This window comes from Citrus sinensis, chromosome 4, assembly GCF_022201045.2.
Source record: "Citrus sinensis cultivar Valencia sweet orange chromosome 4, DVS_A1.0, whole genome shotgun sequence".
NCBI lineage: Eukaryota > Viridiplantae > Streptophyta > Magnoliopsida > Sapindales > Rutaceae > Citrus > Citrus sinensis.
The window spans coordinates 14829840-14851064 of record NC_068559.1 but is presented as its reverse complement, the minus strand read 5'-3'; the positions used below and the strand labels follow the sequence as shown (position 1 = coordinate 14851064).

At 30.6% G+C, this 21225-nt stretch overlaps 2 protein-coding genes across 3 annotated transcripts; both read left to right on the top strand.

The window, feature by feature from the left end:
- The first annotated feature begins 2370 nt into the window (after positions 1 to 2370).
- LOC107177876 (uncharacterized) lies at positions 2371 to 3373 on the top strand. The gene is made up of 2 exons (XM_052439884.1): positions 2371 to 2999; positions 3208 to 3373. Exons 1-2 carry the CDS (start codon positions 2371 to 2373, stop codon positions 3371 to 3373), a joined length of 795 nt encoding a protein of 264 aa, XP_052295844.1.
- A 2609-nt stretch (positions 3374 to 5982) lies between these two features.
- LOC102607083 (tobamovirus multiplication protein 2A) lies at positions 5983 to 13197 on the top strand. 2 transcript variants are annotated; one of them, XM_006485343.4, is made up of 7 exons: positions 5983 to 6149; positions 6563 to 6881; positions 7814 to 7913; positions 8320 to 8400; positions 8491 to 8595; positions 11601 to 11810; positions 12840 to 13197. In XM_006485343.4, the coding sequence occupies exons 2-7, from the start codon at positions 6646 to 6648 to the stop codon at positions 12945 to 12947; spliced, it is 840 nt and encodes a 279-aa protein (XP_006485406.1). In that variant the 5' UTR covers positions 5983 to 6149; positions 6563 to 6645; the 3' UTR covers positions 12948 to 13197. The 2 variants fall into 2 exon arrangements, with proteins under 2 accessions (XP_006485406.1, XP_006485407.1); XM_006485344.4 differs by having other exon boundaries at positions 6002 to 6149; positions 6572 to 6881.
- The last annotated feature ends 8028 nt before the right edge of the window (positions 13198 to 21225 follow it).

Below are 21225 nucleotides of genomic sequence, written 5' to 3'. Positions count from 1 at the left end.
ACCCCCAGATTTGTGCTTTCCGTTAAAACATTTGCTCTTGTAGAGCCATGGTAGGAAAAATGGAAAAGATGAAATTGAGAGTGGTTGAAATGCTCATAATTTCTTATAGAATATATATTTGAACAAACTGAAATGCAAGTCTTTTTGTGGAGCAGCTAAAGAAAAAATGCACATTGAGTAGTAAGCTTCATGAAAATTGACTTCCATTGTTGTCACCTTTTAGAAGTTCTGACAAAAAAAAAAAAAAAGAGCATGGCAGAGTAAAATAATTATAGACTTAGGTTACTAAAATTGTGAGTTTTGATTGAATTGCAACTTTAAGACAAATCTTTTTGGCAATTTCTCAAATATTTCATGAGAAGAAGATGAATTTCATGATTCAAGAAGAAGAGTGATAAACTGAAAATATTTAATAAGGATAAATTAGAAATTATGTTAATTAAATTGAGAGAGAAAAATATTTTAAATTTTTTTTATGTGGTTAATTAAGAAGCGAGGGATAATAAGATAAAATGAAGAGGTTAAATAACAAGGAAATAAAATGAAAAGATTAAATATCACTACTATTATAATTATTTGTAATATAATTATTACAAGAATGATGGGTTCTTGGGGTAGTCGAAGAATGATGGGTTCAAGCGTGGCTAGACCAGGCTACCAAAGCTTGGCCCATTATTTAATAAGCCATATCCGGCCAAGCAGAAATTTTTATGTATGAATCATTATTCAGTATCGGATATCCATCGTTATTGATAATCAATGTATTAACAATTTGCATAATGATAGAGTTACAAATAAGTTGAATAAATTTATATGTCCATATTTTTATATTTTTATTTTTATTAATCAATGTTTATCAAAAAAATACCTTCTTGTGCTAGTACCATAATTAGTCTTATTTTATACACAATAATTTATACAATTTGTTTGCAGCTCTACTATTACTCGAACAATATTAAACATATTAATTTTGTTATATAATTTCATCTGTACAATTTGAAATGGTGCAATATGAATGAACTGAAAAAACAAAAGTAGTTAATACTATTTTTACATAACCTATTCTCATTTATTAAATTTATTTTATTTTATACTTATTATTCCAATCATATTATAACACATCAATTTGTTTTTAATGATGAACTTGTATAACTTTTAATTTAGGTGTATGTTTAGTACTTTTTTATAATTTAATATCTTTTTCCAAAAAGTAGAAAGTGAGTAAAGTCAAATCCTATACTTCAAATTTGAGTGGTCAATCAAAGAAAGCTGCTTAAAAATTACGTGCCAATTTTGTAATTTGTTTTATATTTTAAATATGATTACTTCTTTCTTTGTAACAAATGAATATTAATAAATTATTTTTTAGAATTTTACATGTGTATTGTTTTGACTAAATTTACAAATTATGCTAGATAAATCATTAAATGATATTTAAGGATAAAAAATGTAAATTAAAACATTGTAGGGTTTTTGATAGTCCTGATTTCTCAACTATCTAGATGGAATCATGATTCCCACAATGAAAAGAATCAGGTTTTCTTGACCGTCATTATTGCGCCTACTTTTGAGCAACAAACAAATCATATAATCCTTGTTGGAGACCAATGATGGTTTAGTGCTCACAAGAACGTTGGGGCATTAATTATAATAAATCTATTGACTGTAACCATTTAAAAATGAAAAATCGCCTTTCTATTCCCCCTCTATTCCGTTCAACTAAACATGCACAAGGATCAAGAATGTTCATTTCGGTCGGTCGTTCAAATATTAGCTCTCTATTGGACCGGTAGCTCAGTTGGCTTTGGGCTTAAAGGGAAACAAATTTAGTACGTGCCAAGCCAACTAATTTGAGTACAAAATAATTATACAAATCCATTCATATACAATGTGATATAAACAAAATTGAATTAGTTAAAAATGAAAGCTACAATAATAATAGTACAATCACATTCCTATTCTTACTTACTCCATTAATTTGTATTGATGAGTAGGTGTAATTAATTAATTAGTTTTATATTACTAGTCAAATAGATGACATTACGGGATACCTCAGCTAGAATATTATCGAATACAAAATTATTAGACAACAACAAATTGTTTAAGGTAACTTATAACTTAGGCAAATGACTATTTTTTTTAATTTTAAAATTTATTAATAAAAGAAAAGAGAAGTGAGTGGATATTACATCTACTTGTGCTGTGTGCGGTGCTAATGAGGAATCTGTCATGCACGCGTTGATAGAATGCAGCTTTGCCAAGTCATGCAGGTTTTCTTCTCTTGTTGGGTTTGTTGGCTACTGCACTTCTTTTTTGGGGTGGCTTGAACATATTTTTACTCGTTGCAGTAGGGAGGATTACAATATAGCTATGATGATTTGTTGGCGAATTTGGATTCATCGAAATGACATAATCTGGAACAACAAAATTGGCTCTGTCCAGCAGGTTTTAAATTCTGCTGGGCAGCTTCTCTATCAATGGCAAGTAGCTAAGAAGCAAGTGTACTATGTTGATGATGATGTGCATAGGCTGGCTCATGGGGCAGTGAGCTGGGAAAGGCCTAAGTTTGGCTGGGTGAAGTGCAATGTAGATGCAGCTGTTTTTGAATCACATAGAAGAATTGGGTTTGGTTGTGTTCTTCGTAACTCAGATGGCTGTTTCTTGGCAGCGAGGTGTGCTGGCAGATTTGGAATTTTTAGAGCAAGGGAGGCTGAAGCTCTTGGTATTCGGGAGGCTCTTAGCTGGCTAAAGGAATTGCAGCTTCCATGTGTTATTGTTGAGATGGACTGCCTTCAAGTTTTTCAAGCTTTGACTGAGGGCTTTTCAGGCTCTAATGGCTTTGGTCTCATCATTGAGGAGTGTCGGGAGTTAGCTATGGCTATAGGAGAAGTGAAATTCTCGTTTGTTCGTCGATCTGCGAATTTTGCTGCTCACGTTGTTGCGAGGGCAGGAAGTTCTATGTTGGATTCTAGAGTGTGGAGCTTAGCTCCACCTTTTTGGTTATTAAACAATTTATAATTACTTTTGCTTAATGAAATTCCTTTTCCAAAAAAAAAAAAAAAAAGAGAAGTAAAAGTATAAGTTACATCAATGGTCAAGAAAATCTATATTTAGGTAAGTTTCAAGAATCTTCAAGTAAATGTTTTGAATAAATATACAAATAAACACACTCTTTTATCGTTCTCAAATCCCTTAATCCTCGAACAGGCAGATCAACTCAACCCCAACATCCATCAACCACTGCGCCAGGCCTTCAGGCTTGCCAATAATCGCTCCACTGCGCCTCACCACCAAGTACCAGCGCCATGCCACCATCGCCAGCCATCCGTCGTTGACCAAGCTATGGCAATCTTGCATGATGCTATTAAATTAAACCCAAAATTTATTTTTGCCTCTTGGTAATTTTATGTGGCTGTTGAGGTTAAGGAATGGAATATTTGCTTCCAATTGAATTAGGGATATGGAAATTTGAATTGTCAATTGATTGGCGCATACTTAGGACTTGACTGAATTAGAATTATCTGAAGGCTGCATTTAGTTTTATGGTTAGTTTGGTAACGTAATTTGTTAGCTACATTTATTTTTCATATGCTACCATTTTTTTTTTCTAATTTGTATGGTTTCATTTCTGCGTTGCAATTTGATCTGATCATCATCCGGCTTGTTCCGAACTCATTCCAATCTGAATTCAATTTGAAATATTCACCCAATCGAGTTCGAACTAATGTAAACTTTTCCTTCAATCCAAATTCGATCCCAACATGCGATTCGAATTACATTCAGATGGCATTTTTTTTAAATCTGAAATTTGATTGAATTGAACCGAATCTATATTTAAGCATGAAAAAGTTTTGATGACCAAGTGGCATGGCAAAAGGTGCATCAATATTAAACACCATTAAATCTTCTAAAGATTTCGCATTAGCTAATACTCCCGCATCCCCTTTAACAAGACCATCTGTATTGTAAATATTAGTGAGGAGTATTTGACTTGGCATGTACTTCATAAAATAAAAATGCAATAATGTAAGTCACATGTATATATCTGATTGTAAATATCAGTGCAATGACCTGCTGTCATAGCAGTTGTATATATCTCTGTGTAATACAGTAACCTGATGCTTAATCAGTTTAAAAAAAAAAAAAACAAGACCATTTGCATTAACTTTTAATCCATTAAGCTGCAGAGAATACCAAGAGACAATATAGATACTTGGAGTATAACTTGAAGATCGAGGGGGATGTAACTCAGAATATTGACCATTTAATGGGGAAAGTAACACCAAAACAAAATACTTATCCAGCGCCTTAGCCTGCGTAAAAGCACAATTGACAAATAAATGAGCAGAAATTTCAAGACCTCGAAAGCCTTAAGGAGCAACATGAGACAATTGGAATCCCACAGCCACAGGCCACGGGCCAGAAGAATATCGTTACTTATTTTCGAAATTTCATAATAACCTAAAAAACAAAAAAAGAGTGCATGTGTATTTACATCCAATCAAGTTGCACGCAGAGCATAATGCCCAATTATTTTAATTTTATATTTATATAATTAATTATTAGTATGACATCAAAATAGAAATGTTTCAATTCAATACTTGAACTTAATTAAAATATGAAAAAAATATATTAAATAATATAATGCCATTATATTAAGGGCAAATGCTAAGTTACAATAATTGTAACATACATTCTTCATGTGAACCACACAAATTGTGGGTCCTACAATTTTGTGTGGTTCACATGAGGGATGTATGTTACAATTATTGTAACTTAGAGGCTCCCTTATATTAAATTTTAAAAAAGTCCAAAAACTTAGAATAGATCAATATTCGACATTAGAATAGAGGAAACTTAGATAATATATTTGTCACATCAAAGTTGGGGGATACTCAATAATTAATTGATTTTTTTTTCAAAAAGAATAATATAATTGATTTTAATTTGTGATTTCCCTTGCCATGCTGTAACTTGTTGACCATTAGTGGATGTCTTAAACGACCGTTAGGTTCCGAGCACAACATCGCGACAGATACTCCCGCCAATTTTCAACTGGATGTATGGAAGCCATTTCCTGTCTACGTGGCAAAATCTTGCTACTATGATTATCCTCTGCATACTGTGTACCACTCAGCATTGTAGTAGACTGTTCCTTCTCCAGCTAAAAAGTTTAAAATTTTCAAAAGAAAGGATTATTGGACTTCATCATTGCATTTATAATCTCTTTCCCACCGTCCTATTACTAGTTTTCAATCATGCCCGTTGGTTTTACTTTTCACTTTATGATTTCGACACTTGGCAAAAAGATGAATGGCCTTCTATTTCTCATGTCTCATTAATAATAAAATAAAATAAAATAAATATAAAGTTGCTGCCACCATTGGTCGTCATCATATCTCACATATAAAGGGTATGCTTGGGACAACTAAGCTGCCTCAATATAATTGCTCTCCATTCTATATTTTGGAGAATATTTATTAAAATAAAACATGGGGAGGAGCTGCGCTATACCCCAAACGCTCGCAAAATTAAGGGTGCCATGGCAAGGACACATAAAATAATTAGTAATATGACAATAAGATATTTTTAAACTAAAGAAAGATATTTTTTTAATGAAAGGGTGATACTTTGGTTCCTTATCACCATTTTCACTCAAAATAAAATTCAAAGTTACAAGAGAATCCTGGTCACACTGGAGTAATTACCCAATTTTCGTTTCATCTGAAACAAGATAATATTAGTTTAAGAAATTTTACAATACGATTTTTAATAACTAAAATATAATTAAACTCACATTTTTCCTTAAAATTACGAATATACCCCCAACCATCCCGCTGAAACCATGAACAACAATTCCAACGAAACGACTAGGAGGGCAACGTAATTTCCCATTTAAAGAAGAGTGGGCGATCCAATCAAAAGACAAGGAGTGGACAAAGCAAAAATGCCAACTGTCAAAACATTAAAACGCAGAATAAGTGAATAAGGTGTCTTATTTTCGTCCTAACCATTCGATTTTGAACTTCCAGACCCGTCTTTCATTAAAAACCAAAAACGAAAAAGAAAAAAATAAAATTCCAAAAACGAAAATAACGAGAAAGCTAAAAAAAAAAACCAAAATCAAGCATCAGCTACCAAAAACACCTGTAAGTTCATCAGTTTCTTTTTTCAATTATTATTTATCCTAATCTGTTAATCAGTCGTGTGAGCACGATCTGAGCTTAGCTTATTACAGGATTCCCTTTTAGACTATAATTTGATATACTATAATTTATTTATTTATTTATTTATTGTTCTTTTGAGTTGATTGGATTTTAATTTGTTGCTTGTGAAATGAATTTCGTTCGCTCGGGGAAATGAAGATAAAAATTTTAATTTACAATCGAATTTCAGATTAGGTCGTCTTGTTTTGGAAATTGGAAGTCCATATATATACATATAAAATTAATTTTTTTTAATGAAAGAGTATTTGTATATGTGTCTCAGATCGTGATTAATAAATAATCTGAACTTGAATGAATTAATTAGGGCAATTTTATATAATGTGTTTATGTTGAAGGTGGGACAGCAAGTTGATGAAATACAAGAGACGCAATTTAACTGTCATCAACAGATATATATATATATTAGCAGCTGTAAAGGATGGCCTGTAGAGGGTGCCTGGAGTGTTTATTGAAGCTTCTGAACTTTCTGTTGACCATTGTGGGACTGGCAATGGTTGGTTATGGGATTTACTTGTTTGTTGAATACAAAAGAGCAGACAATTCGGGTACAGTTTCACCCGTGAGTGGTGATGAGGGCTTCGTTCAGCTTGGTCGGCCCATGCTTATGGCTGTGTCTTTAGCGGACAGTATTTTTGACAAGTTGCCAAAAGCTTGGTATGAATGCTTCTTCTAATTTTGCCTTCATTTTAAAGCCCTTTCTGAGTATATTGGATGTTATAATTTCATCTTGATTTGTAGTGTAATAGAATATTTTTCAGAGACTGTGATAAACAATGTCTTGCTTTTGAGATTTCAAGCAGCGGCCATTTCTCAGTCCATTTACTTCATGGTTATTTTAAATTGCTCTAACAAATGTAGAGTTCTTGCACATTTTCCTTTCTTTCTTACATGATTTGGAAATTTTGTGGTAATCGATAATATGTACAAGGAACGTAGCCTTTACTATGATTACAGAATTGAAATATCTCTCCCAATGGGGAGAAGGGGAGGGGAAAAAAAGGCTTTTCTATCTTTCACAGAGAGGGCAACTGACTAATAATAAGTTAGAGTGGTTGATGATATGAATTTAATTTTTTCATGAAATGTTTTCTTTGAGGTTCGCAAGAGTTGCCTCGCGATAAAACAGCTTATTACTTGAATACAAGTTTACAATAAACACTTGATAACCATATCATGATTGTTATTGGATTTATTTTTTTTATCTATTTACCACTAGCAAAAGACATAGACATTGAGCCTGGACGAACACCTAATTAGAATATAGATTATATACTCCTTGCTTTCAGTACATCAAGGTCAAGTTAACTGATGCATTTGTTGGCTGCTAAAAAGTTAGCAGAGCAAAAAATGACATAATGTTGTGCTACATTTGTTATTATGTCTGCAGTTTTAACCTTTCTATTGAATAAGTCAAGGAAAAGTGTTATATTGTTAAAATTTAGAGTTTGAATTCTACATCCAGTCTTTCTTGTCCTATGGTGATTCTGAGACTTATATGTATTCGTTATTATTAATTTATGAATTCTGATGAGTACTTGATTGCACAACTTGATTTTTTTTTTTTTTTGTTTCATATGTCTTTTCAGGTTCATATACTTATTTATTGGTGTGGGAGTTGTTCTCTTTGTCATCTCTTGTGTTGGTTGTATCGGTGCTACAACACGGAATGGATGTTGCCTGACTTGTGTATCCTTAGTACTTTAATAATCCTTTTTAATTGTAATTATAGGGATTTTGATTTCCATCATTCATCTGTTTCACATGGCAATGACAATATTATATTGATATCACGCACTGCAGTCTTTCATCATTTTAATAAGAGTAGTGCCATATATTCCAAAAGTTATTGCCGAAGTGAATCCCAATTGGTGTGATTGGTTGATTTGTGCAATAAGGTACATTGAAAATTGTGAATCCACATGATGAATGCTGCAGCACATGCCATCTTATTTGGATGCATTTTTCCAGATAAATTTTAAACATGTACTAGTAATCTTTTAATTATTCTAATGGCTAATTGTTTCTAAATGTCTTATGTTGCTTATTCCCCTCTTTTTCCTTGGTTATTAATGATTTCCTTAAGCCCACATAGTATTCAGTGCTGGTGATCTTGTTGATCTTGGTTGAGTTGGGATGTGCAGCCTTCTTTTACTTTGACAAATCCTGGAGAGAAGTGAGTAGTCTTTTGACTGGATTTTTGAATCATAACGGTATTCATTGTTATCTGAACTGTACAATATATGTTTTCTTTTGTTTTCTCCAGGAGATTCCAGCTGACAGAACTGGTGATTTTAACATGATATATGATTTTCTGAGAGAAAACTGGAATATTGTGAAGTGGGTCGCTCTGGGAGTTGTTATTTTGCAGGTAAGATAAACATCGAGTCATTTGCTTTATGAGAGGATATAAGAAAAAGATACTCTCTCACTTGCACCCATCCTGAATATTGACAAGCATTCTGATGTAGTGAGACATTGTTCATTTTTTAAAATGTATCTGCAGAACAGGTTTAGGATGGGTCGGGTAGATCTTACATTTAGATTTGCCTTGGTTGTAGAGAAATAAAATAAACCTCTAATATGTGCATTTTCTTTTTCATTTGTGCTTTATAGATAGTCTTTATTATTCTTTTGAAAGTGAGATGTGATTTTTTTCACATAATTGGGCCTAGAATATTTGGCAATTCTTGCGTTCAACCCACTGTGTTGGAACCACTTATCTTATTTATCATTAATAGGATAAGGGTTTACCATTCTTGATTGTTTAATTTTCTGTTATAAGGCCGATTTAGGACATCCTAAAGGTGCGCATACCATACATATTCTAGACGTAGGCAAAATTTGCTCAGATCATTTTTGTAGCTGTGTTAGGATTTTCTGGGACTTATTATAATACTAATATATCTTCACGAGATATTTTATTATAAGAAAGTTATTTTTGCTTTATTATTATGACAATGCCTTTTCTTATTGATTAAGGTTTTATTATTATAATATTACTGTTTGGATTAATATGTATATACAAGAGCCCTTAAGGCATGAATGAATTTATTTTAAATATTCCTTCTCTCAATGAATTCTTTCTAGTTCTTCATTTCTTGTCTTATATACTTTGTAAATATCCCTCGTTTCTTTCTAAAGTTCTTTATTTCTAATAAGCTTCAAATCCTACAAAAATTTTGATGCATGGAAACATACAACCATATTTGATACTTTTATTCCATGTAAAGAAAAAAAAAGTGTGAGCCAGTGAATGATGGAGGTAGAATATGAATGTCATAGCCATATCACCGATTATTAGGTTTTAGCTTAAGCCAGAACCTCATCCTCATCTATTTACTGTAGCTTAGGTGGCTAAGATGTCCTTACACTTCAGTCACTGAGAGATGTCTTGTTTCTCTCAAATTCGGTTCTTACTCTAAGGATATCTATCGTGATAGTGTTCCTATGGACGTCACTCATATTCTGTTAGTCAGGTCATGGATTTTGATCACAATTTTAAGAATTTTGGATGAGATAACATGTGTGTTCTCCTGTACTTGTAAAACCATTGCCCTAAAGCCTGCTACACCTGATGACACAGGGAGTTAATCACCGAAGTTCAAATAATGGTGGAGGTGAGTACTTTTTATTAGGTGATTTTGAGGGGTGTTTTATGGGTATACACTTTGGAGACAGTGATAGAACTAATTAGTATGGTTAAAATTGTGGTGGCAGTTTGAGTCACGGCCAGTGGCTGGATGGTGGTAGTGGTGTTTAAAAAAGGATATAAAAGAGAAGAAATGGAGGGAAAACTAGAGAGAATTCATAGAAGGAAATATTCAAATTCAACTCGTTCGTGTTGTGATTTATATTAAGCACTCGGTCCCTGTATAGAGGGGAAAAAGGAAACATACCTAAGTAGAAAAAAGGGATATAAAAATATTAAACCAAAAGGCAATATTATTATAATTAAACCTTAACCATTAAGAAAACGAATTATAATATCAAACCAATAAGTAATGTTATTATAATAAATTCTCCCATAAAAATACATTATTATAATCATACAAGTCACAAAAAATCTTGATATAACCAGGGAAAAAAAAAAATTCTAGCAATATACTAAGTCCTATGCCTATGTCCGGTGTATGTACGTAGATCTCTAGGATGTCATACATCAAAAGCTTTTGGAGGGGACGAAAACTATAGCACTTATTGGAGCATTTGGTTGAGTATAATCCAAGATCCAGAGGAATCTGTGTAGTTTTGGTTTCATATGTCTTCAACTTCTGGATTTACTTGTTTTTAGGCATTCTTTTCCTACTTAAATTCTGCTACTGTCTTCCGTAGTGTGATCCATAGCACCCCATCATTTTGGTGTTCTTTGAATATGGTTATTTTTTATGTGGATGTAGCTATTTTTTATGTATGTATGTACTTCTTTCCTTACCAATTGAAGTATTGCTTCGTGGCGAATCTGTTTATGGGAAATTGTAATTCTACGTCTTATGTTTCAGCTTTTCCCATACTTCATAAGACCAATGATATAGGTCAGAAATAGTTGGAAATTTTCTGTTGAAGTTATTGAAAGGGAAAATCGGTAGGCTTTTGAAAATTAGATGCTGCTATTATCTAACATAATAGTCCTGCACTCCTGTGAACTTGTAAAATCAGGCTGCAACTTGGCTGAGTTTTATGAGCTCAAAGTATCTGTTTCACCTCTTTGCCCAAGACCTTCCTCATGTTCGAAATCAATTGAACTAGTGTTTGCCAAGCTGAGCTCCACTAATTGATATATAGAGATTTGGTCATGGATTCAGTTGTTTCCTCTTGGGATGAGAAAAGGGGGAATTCATAAATCTGATTGAAGATGAAATCTACAATTAAACACTATTTTAATTTGTAGCCCATCAGACTGCAGAAATGAACCTGAAAAAAACCTGGAAAGAAGGGGAGAGATTTTTTTTTTTTTTTTTTTTTGTGTGTGGGGGGGGGGGGGGGGGGGTGATTGTGCTGTGGGAAGAAAGAAAAAAGAAAAGGCTGTCAATTTGGCTCTCTTTTTTGCACCCTTTCCCCTCTCTTTCTTGGGGTGATTACAGTAGTGGAGCATCATACCTAGTTTGTTTTCTTATTCAAATACACAATTATGTTCTATTGACTTTAAGGGCATGAAGGCAGTAGGATATGCATTCCAAGATGTATGTAAAATGCAAAACATAATACTATGGATTTGAGTTGAGCTTCTTAGTCCATTAATCTAAGTCTGGTCGTATATACCACACTGCTTTTTTCTGTAAGTGCAGTGTTGGACTGGACTAGTCATGGAATTTTTACCTTCTAATGCTCCCGTATGGCAGCTCTTATTAAATGAATGAACCTTGGAATTTGTAGGCTTTGATTTTCCTGTTAGCTATTATAGTCAGAGCAGCAAACAGACCAGTGGAGTATGACAGTGATGATGAGCTCATTGCCCCAAGGCAACAGATTCGGCAGCCTTTGATCAACAGGCCCACACCTCCTGCCACAGGTGTGCCTGTTGCTGGTTCCCTTGATCAGCGTCCTAGCAGAAATGATGCTTGGAGTACCCGTATGAGAGAAAAGGTGTGTGTCCTTTTCTTTTCTTTTTTAATTTTTTAATCTAGCAATTTTTTTTTAATAGTATAGTAAAACCTCTGTATAGTGATACACTATATAGGAATAACCTATATATAATCATAAAAAATATTGGTCCTAATTTGGGCCAATTATAAATAAGAATAAACCGTACATTGTAAAAAGTTATATATAATTTTTTTTTAGATTATGTCTTAAGGAATTTGTCTCCGCAAAGTAATAATTATTTTGTATATTCCAAAATGTATGTGCTATTTTATATTAAAGGTTTAAGATGAAAGAAAATTATTTTTTTGAAGTTGTTTGGGGCAATGATTTATACAATGTACAATAGAGAAAAACATATCAAAGAGATAGACTTTTAAGATGATTTTGCATAACACTACATAGATACATATACCAGTTTTTTGAAACTATGCCTATCTCTTTGATCCATACGTTGGATTTGACATGTTCCTCTAATTATTTATTAATGTAGTGCAAACTTTGTATCACTTGCATTTAGGATAACTAAGTCAAAACATTAATTTTTATAAGTACACCTCTGTTAAGTTATAACCTCTTGTTAGTAATAAAATTAGTTTGGTCCCAACAATATGACAATAGAGCGTTTTTATTGTACATAGATCATACAAGTGCTTCATCTGGCTGTAATCATGAATAACTTTCAAGAATGATACTTGATATTCAAACTCTACAAATGAACTAACCTCTGCCAACTGAGGCAGCTTAAAATTAGTGAATTGAAAACACAAAGGTGAATGAAACAAGTGAGAATAGATGATGGGTTGATAATATAATAATGCCACATCAATTCATATGAAAAGAGATTTGTTGGAGTGTTTGTAGTTGTAGAATTATTCAACTGGGGGATTGTAGCTTATCTAGGCGTTATATTAAAATATAGAGTGCACATGATAGGTGGATATTCAGGTTGCTATTTATCATTAAAATGAGTGTTATGGCCAAGTTCTGTTTCTGACACTGTAATGTTGTTCTTGAATTGACATAAACCAGTACGGGCTTGATACGTCTGAGTTCACGTACAACCCGTCTGAGTCACACAGGTTCCAACAGGTGGCTACACAGCCAGCAGAAGAAAGGAGCCGCTGCACCATCATGTAATGAGTTTCTGGATGTCCCTCAGAATCTAAACTGAATTGCTTTCTTCGAGTATTGCAGAAGACGGTCTTTTCGTTTTGTTGAGTTTGTGTAGAAAACACATTGTTCAGGAGTTATAACCATTCCCCCACCTGTCTTGTTCCATTTTTCTTCGACAAAACAAATCTTGATCAAATGGACTACCGATTTGTGTGTAAAAGTATAATGCTATATTAGGGTTTATTATGGTGTTAAAAGTCCGAGATTTAGCTTATATTCTTTTTTCCACAGATTGGATGATATTTTTCGTCCACAAACAAGAACACGGTACAAAAGCACGATATCAGCAGATATTTTTACATAATTACCAAAAAATGTGTAATAGAAGTTGATTTTGATGATACATATTTCATTTCATGTTATTTTCTTTCAAAAAGGTTAGAGGGTGGATAAAGGTTAAATCTACTTTTTTCTTCTATAAATCCCACACTATTCAAATTTAGCCTGCTTGCTTGAAAACTTGTTTAATCGCTTGGATGAGACGGCCCATGATGAACCAATACAAGTAACGTGTGTTCATTTTCCATTTCATTTCCCTAAGTACTATTACCTTAGTGGGAGTCATTTTCAGTGCTTGGTTTGGTTTTGATTTGTTTAATTTTTGTTCTCTATCATCATCTATCTGTTTGACATTGTGGTTCAAACGCGGAAAAGATAATTGATATATATATATTTTTTTTTGAGTTTCTTGTTGGATTACAAGTAGTTGGTGTTGGTGAAGAATGATCTCATATCCCTTTTGTTGGAATTATAATTTGTTTGGTGACAAACTCTTTCTCCATTGCTCTTCTTCGAATCATTGACACACGTTCGCACACTTGACACTACAACAACAAGAAGACAACTTATTATTATTATTTCAAACAAGAGGGTATTTCTTATCTTATCTCGAATCCACTTAACTTTTATCTTAGATTTAAAATTTATCCCAAATATTTAATATTTATCGATAGTTAATGAGATAATATAATTAATTTACTTAGATAATATAAAAAATTATCAACCATCCAATTATATAATGATACATGTATAAATTTCTTTGTATAATTTAAGATGACAGGTCATGTGACCTGGAAAAATCGGTTAAAAAGTAAATGCACTTACCAGAAATAATGATGAGTATCTTAGGACAGTTTCATTTAACCACCTTTTGGCCACGCAAGTCGTTATAATGGATTATAGGAAAAAAAAAAAAAATCATACGCACAGATTTGTACATGTATCATCATTTTTCAGACATTTTCTTGTACCCAACTGCATGGATTTACAGTGGGGAGTCAAGTACCTATATAAATCGAGCAGAAAGATCTGTACTTTGTACCTTGTGTTCACGAGCTCAACACTTGTGCTCCAGCTCACTGTTACTTCATGTCATACTTTCTAGACAAATATAAAATCGAAATTGAATAATAGAAAATTTAGTTTTACATATCATTCTTTTTAGGACAAGAAAAAGACACCTACACTTTTTAAGTTTAGGAAAATGGTTATAAAAATTTTTAAATTTTTAATAACGGATATTAAAATCCTCTTTTAATCATAATATTCTTTAACTTTATAAACTCTAAAAAAGTTAATCCAAAATTTTATAATAAATAAAATTATGACATTAAAATAATGTAATAATATATATTTTTAATATTTTACAATCCACTAGACATATTTTGTTATATTAAACTAATTCTTAATAATAAATAGAAGCATAATATTAAAAGAAATTAATTAAAGTTAAAATAATTTTGAATATTATGTAGAAAAATAATTTTAATATTATTAATGGGAGATATTTTTTTAATTGTAAAATCTATTTAACCCAAAGATTTATTTAAAATCTTTATAATAAATATAAATATATTATCAAAATAAATATAATAATTTACAATTTTAATATTATTTTTAAATGTTAAAAATAATTTAATATTATTAGTCTATTGGATAGATTATATTATTTATATTATATTTGTATTAATTAAAATTTTTTAAAGTCAATGTTCTAATTATTATATTAAAAAAATTATGGTAAAAAAAGGTTTTTGGTATATATTTTTTTTTAAAACTTAGGGGTTTTTATGATCATTTCCTCAAATCTTAGAGGTGTAGGTGTCCTTTTTTCTTTTGGGACTAATACACAAATTTATCATCAAGATTTGTACATAAAATTGAATGACATTATCAAAATTTCATATTCTTTTGCTCTATATAAACCATAAAGTAGTAATATAAAAACACTAAGCATTATTACTATACACTTTCGATAATCAATTGGCAAAGCTATCTTAAGTTGATGCAGGAGGCCTAAGGTTCCAAATCATCGGATGGAGAAGCATAAATTTAAATTGGAATTTTTATGCTTTGAATATATATGTTTATTCAATTAAATTATCTTTGTGTAGGTTGCATAATTAATCACGCTGTTAATTATCAGAATTATGTTGATAAGGCAGACTTATATGCCTTTTTTTTAATTTAAATTTACTCTCATTTTGTCCAGATTTATGTCGATGAGGGAAAGTTATACATTATTAATTCAAGATTTTATCACTTTATTCAGATTTTTTAAAAAAAGAAAAAAAGAAAAAAAAAAAAAGAAAGAAGGAAAAGAAAGAAAGAAGAATCATATTAATTTAGCCACAAATACACAAACATCAAGCCGCGTGTGGCAAGGCGGCAGTCAGCCAGCGTGCATTATTAGTATATAGGGTGGTGGGCAATTTGGCGTTTGCTTAATTTGTAGAATCGCCAATCTTCGACTCATATTTATTCATATATCTTGTGGCTTTACATTGACCTTTCACTTTCAGTGCCCAAAATTATTTTATTAATTATAGAATGTGTAAGCTGGCTTCATGATCTACAGCTGTTCTTTAGATATTTACATGCCATTTTATCCAATCTAATATGTTCTAGGAGGTATGCGAAAGAGCGTTTCAAATACGCCTAATTTGAATTTTTGGCGTCGGATTTGGATGTATAATATGATTTCTTTTTTTTTTTTTTAAGGAAGTTCTCGATAAGTTACCATTTTGTTGTTTTCTGGCTCAAATTCAAAGTTGAAGCGATTTTTTAATGTCCCTAAAAGTTAGAAAAAATTTAAAATTTTTTTCATCATTTGTTAGGAAACTGATTTGATTTGTTGCCGTTTTATTTGTTATTATTATTATTGGATTAGATTACAAATCCAATTATTGTGTCACATTTAGTAGTATAAATTAAAAGCCTAAAGGCCTTAGGTGTGCCGTTCTTTCTTCAAGCTATAGCTAGCACATGATACCATGCAACATATAAATATTTATAGCATAGAAGATCGATAAAGAGCATGTTAGTTTGTCCAATGTATTTAAACAAAAACTTTTTCTTTCTTTTTCCCCTACTTTTTCATGTCTAGCTAGGTCACTTTAATGTACATAAAACTAACCCTAGTTCTTTTCATCTTCAGTGTGTGTGTGCCTATATATATATATTTGATACTAATATTACAATTAAATTATTGTTAATATTACATTAGATAACTATTGATATTTATAATTAAATAATTATTGAGATTAATTTACATTAAATTTTATAAAGTATTATTTAAATTTTTAAATATTTGAAAGATATCTACTTCACTCACATTTCTATAGAGAGAAAACTATCACCGGTCAACCATTCAACAATTGAGAGAGGAATAATGTTCATACTTAATAAACGAAACCAATAATGGCTGTAAAGGGTTACTTTGAGCTAAGATATCGGCAGCTTTTTGCAGATGCAAATTGGAAGCACTGGTTAATGCAATGGACATTGATGATCAGTTAGTAAAGAAAATTAAAGTGATTCTACCTTTATTCAGTACCATCTAAATCCAAGTCATTTCATGTGCCTTGTCTTTAATTTGATCTCAACTTTTTGTTTGTGGGCACCATGCATAAAAAATCAAAGAATAGAAGAATATAGAACTCAAATTAATTATCTATATATACATACACACACACACATAGGAAGTTTTCTTTTCATACACAAATTTTGACATGCGATCTTACCCATTAATTACAACAATTTTGATGGTTAAGGTTATTTTTTCATAGGTATTAGTTTGTGAATAAATAAAGTCAATTAATAATGGATCCCACAACTATTGTTACTACTCTTTAAGTTCTCTCCCATTTACTCTTAACGAATCTTTTTATATTCACTCCCTCGTCTTCCTGCAGTGTTGTCTTCTTCTCTGTTCTTAATGTGCATGATAAAAAAAAATAATGATGAATCGTTTTTTTTCCAGTTATTATTTCTATATATCAGAAAATTAAATAACATGATACAAAAGATTAAACTTTTTTTTTCTCTATTTTTCACCCAAAGGATCAGGATCTGAGCTTCATATTTCTGCAACTATCCTTAACCGTCTCGTCGAAAGCTACCTCATCAAATATTGTTATAATCGTTGATAAGATAATTTTTATGTTCAATATTTTTTTTTTCCTAATGTTCATGTTCTATATTGCACTTGGCTAGACTTGGTTGTTTCAGAATTCATAACAATGGCTCATATATATCAAGCAAAGGGCCTGCCAAAATATAGTTTAAACCAATGCCTCTGTAACGATCGTTAGCACACAAGTCTATAGTATCACCTACTAAACAATTCTGAGAAAATCCCATCATGACTACTCTATTTGAATGAGAACAGAACAGTATATTCGGTTTAAAAACCAGAGTAATTATCTGTGTTTACAAGATAAACTCCTATATTGGTAATACTAGAGTCGATAGTAGGGATAATCGGAGTATTAATAATAGCTGTTGTGTCCACCAGTTGACTTTATTTTTTTACAAAATAATCCTTATCCGTAATAATTTTAGCCATCAAAATTAGTGTAATTTAACGAGTAAGATCTTGTGTCAAAATTTATATATAAAAATAGGGGCTCTAAAAAGAATCTTTCCACAACATTTTTTGATTTAGGGGACCAATTGAACTATTATTAAGTGGAAGAGAATTAATTGGGTGTTAGAGTAGTGGAAACACTTTATATATAATCCATGGAATAAATAATAATATCCTAGAGCCAAAACCAATAACACCTTTCCTTCTTTTCATCTTAATTTTGTTTCTTTTCTTTATAAAAAAAAAATGAAAAGAAATTAAGCATACATAACAATATTACAAATTAGTCGTTGTTAATTAATTACCATGTTTTTGCTTCTAATTAAAATTAAGCATTAGATTGCGCAAGTGGTCCCAAAATTCAAACACTCTCATTTTGAAATTAATATATACCACTTATTCTCTAACTATTTTTATAATAACCAATAATTTCCCTAATAGGATAATTTTGCAGTATTATCTTTATTTTTAAATACAATTTTATTCATATTTATTATAAATTAAATAAATGATATTAATAGAGATTAAAATAAAAATTGAAGTACTGAAAATAAGAAAATATATGTTTTTTTGAGTGAATAAAAAATTACTAATATGATATTTTTCTTATAATTTTTTTTATTTTTAAATTTTTATAGTAAATATATATATTTTATATTTCCAAGTTAAACTACCAAGCAAATAACCCATTTACTCCTCTTTTCCATTAAATTTATAGTGCCAGGAGAGTTTTTGGCTATTATGAAAATTGTAATAAGTAAGTAATATCTATTGATTTTAGTAGGAAGAAAATTGACAATCTCCCTATCAAGGGTGACATTAATTGTGTGTAAATTATGTGTGATCGTTTAAGTTCTGTTTGTATCATGCCAAACAATGGTTGCATAATAATATTTAGGACGATACGAATTTAAATTTCTTTATTAATCAAATCACGAATATTAAATATATACTAACCTAGCACAATTATGAAAAAAACCTACAATCGCATTGTTACTTAAATATATCTTTTAAAAATATTTGTGGTTTTACTTACCGAACTCAATTTTAGTCCAAATATATAACTAAATACTTCTTAAAATACAACAAATGTAATATAATATCATTGCATAAAATACAGGTCGACAGAACAGGATCAAGAGTCAACAATATAGAATTATAAGATTGTTAATTATGTCATATACATATTCATTTATTGAGAACTAAACTCCAGTCCGACATTTTATAGCTCTAACTTATTTAACTTCGTGTCAAAAAATACAAACCCTAACGTTAATAATTAATTCTCAATCTCTCTTTTTTCCACTTACCAATTTGTCCAGTTGATCAAAATTCACACTAGATTTTTTTTTAAAAAAAAAACCCACTTGCTTAAACTTATATAATATAGCTAGTAGCCAAATGTAGTATGCAATTAATCATCATGCAATATTTTAAAAGGCTAAGAAAACTCTTGATTTGTGGTCCATTCCATTACGTAGGTATAACATTGGCATGCAATGAATAATATATCATTTTTTTTTCCGGTATCATATTAACTTAACCATCTAAGCATCAGATCTGCTAATTATATAAATATGTATATTCATAGAATATTCAAGTGGCATAAATATTCTAAATACTCAAAGGCTTGGTGGGTTTATTAGCTTCCTCGTCATCAACACAAAGAGATAATAATGTGTACAATTTATTTGTATTAATTAATTATGTGGGCTACAATGGACATGTGTATTATTATATAGATAAGTCAACTTAGCATATAAAAAAGCCAGTAATAATTAACCAGCCATGCATGCACTAATCCCATCTTTTTCAATCAAATAGAGCTGCCCTTTTAGTCTTTACACTTACGTCTAATCTTACGTTATATGCTAATTTATACATGTGGATCACGATTTTTGCCATTAATTGTATTAAACAAAAATAAAATAAAATTGCAATTCGAATTTAATGATTGAAGTGAGAGATAAAGAAGAAAAAATCAATAGTCTCAAAAATGAAATTAATTTTTTCTTAAATTATCAAAAACTTGACAGTGACTAAGGTTCTGACTCCCTTTTCTAGGTAAATCGTGAATTATACAAATTTATTTATCAAAATAGGCCAGTTCAAATTATTTTATCATGATAAATTACTACTGATTGGAATAAATAAAGGAAAGAGACAATTTAAAATTGATTATAAACTATTTCACCTTTATTATATAAGCTTAAATTTTGGACTTTGACAATAGAAGTTAGAGAGTTTTTTTTATTTTTTTTCTTAAAAAAAAATAAACTGTTTAAAATACCCTTTGTTTCACAATTTTGTCCCTTTATTTATTTCACAATTTCGTAACATACTTTAAAAACTTAAGTAATTTTACAATTTTGACTAAAAAATCTCATTGATAACTAAACAACTAATTTTTTTAAAATAAAAATTCTACTTAAATAAACTCTATTTAAAAAATTATGGTGTGTGTATAATTATTCTCAGGTGCATACTCCCTCATTTTTTTAAATGCAAACACGCTATTAAGCGTACAGTTTAATAGTATTAAAATCTGACTTCACTAAGCTCTATGACTTAAAATTATTTTTGTATGAAAAAAAAAATAAGAACACCCACGTTAAAGAAGGACTATATATACACAGCTTTTTTAAACTTTCCAAGGTTATGCGAATTTTGGTAAAAAATTAACAGAGATCGCAGCAATATAAGCAGCATGTTTCAATCGTCTCGTCTGGAAGTTTGACAAAATCCCACACGTCCTCGTGTTATTTTCACAACCTATTGAAAATAAGTAGATTGGTTTAACTTGGAAAACATTTTGCATGAAACTTTTAGACCCGATACATTTTGACCAAATCATTGCAATCAAGAAAAAAAATAAATAAATAAAGGGATGGTTTTGTATCAAAATGATTGACTTAGTCAAATTAATTAGGCTAAATTTTAGAAACAATCCTACGATCCAGCAAATTGACCCATCATGACCCAACTCAATAATGTAAAACTCGACGATTATTTATTGGTGGTGAATTTTTTCACTCCACTCTCAAGAAATAATTACAGCAAATTTTTATTATTTTAAAAAATACAGATAAAAAAGAATTTTGAGATTTAATCATATAAAATTAAATACTTAAATTAAGCATATTTTTAAGGATAATTTAGTCCTTTTTATATTTGGATAAAATGATCAAATAGAACTTAGAGTGAGACTATTTAAACCCATTAAATTTCTCTCTCCATCTATTTTTAAAAATAAATTCGTTATTATAAATTTAAAATTTAAAAAAATCATAATTACCCTTCACTAATCTCTCTCTCTCTCTCTCTCTCTATCCTATAATTATATATTTTTTCTCTACTCTCACATTCTGCAAATTA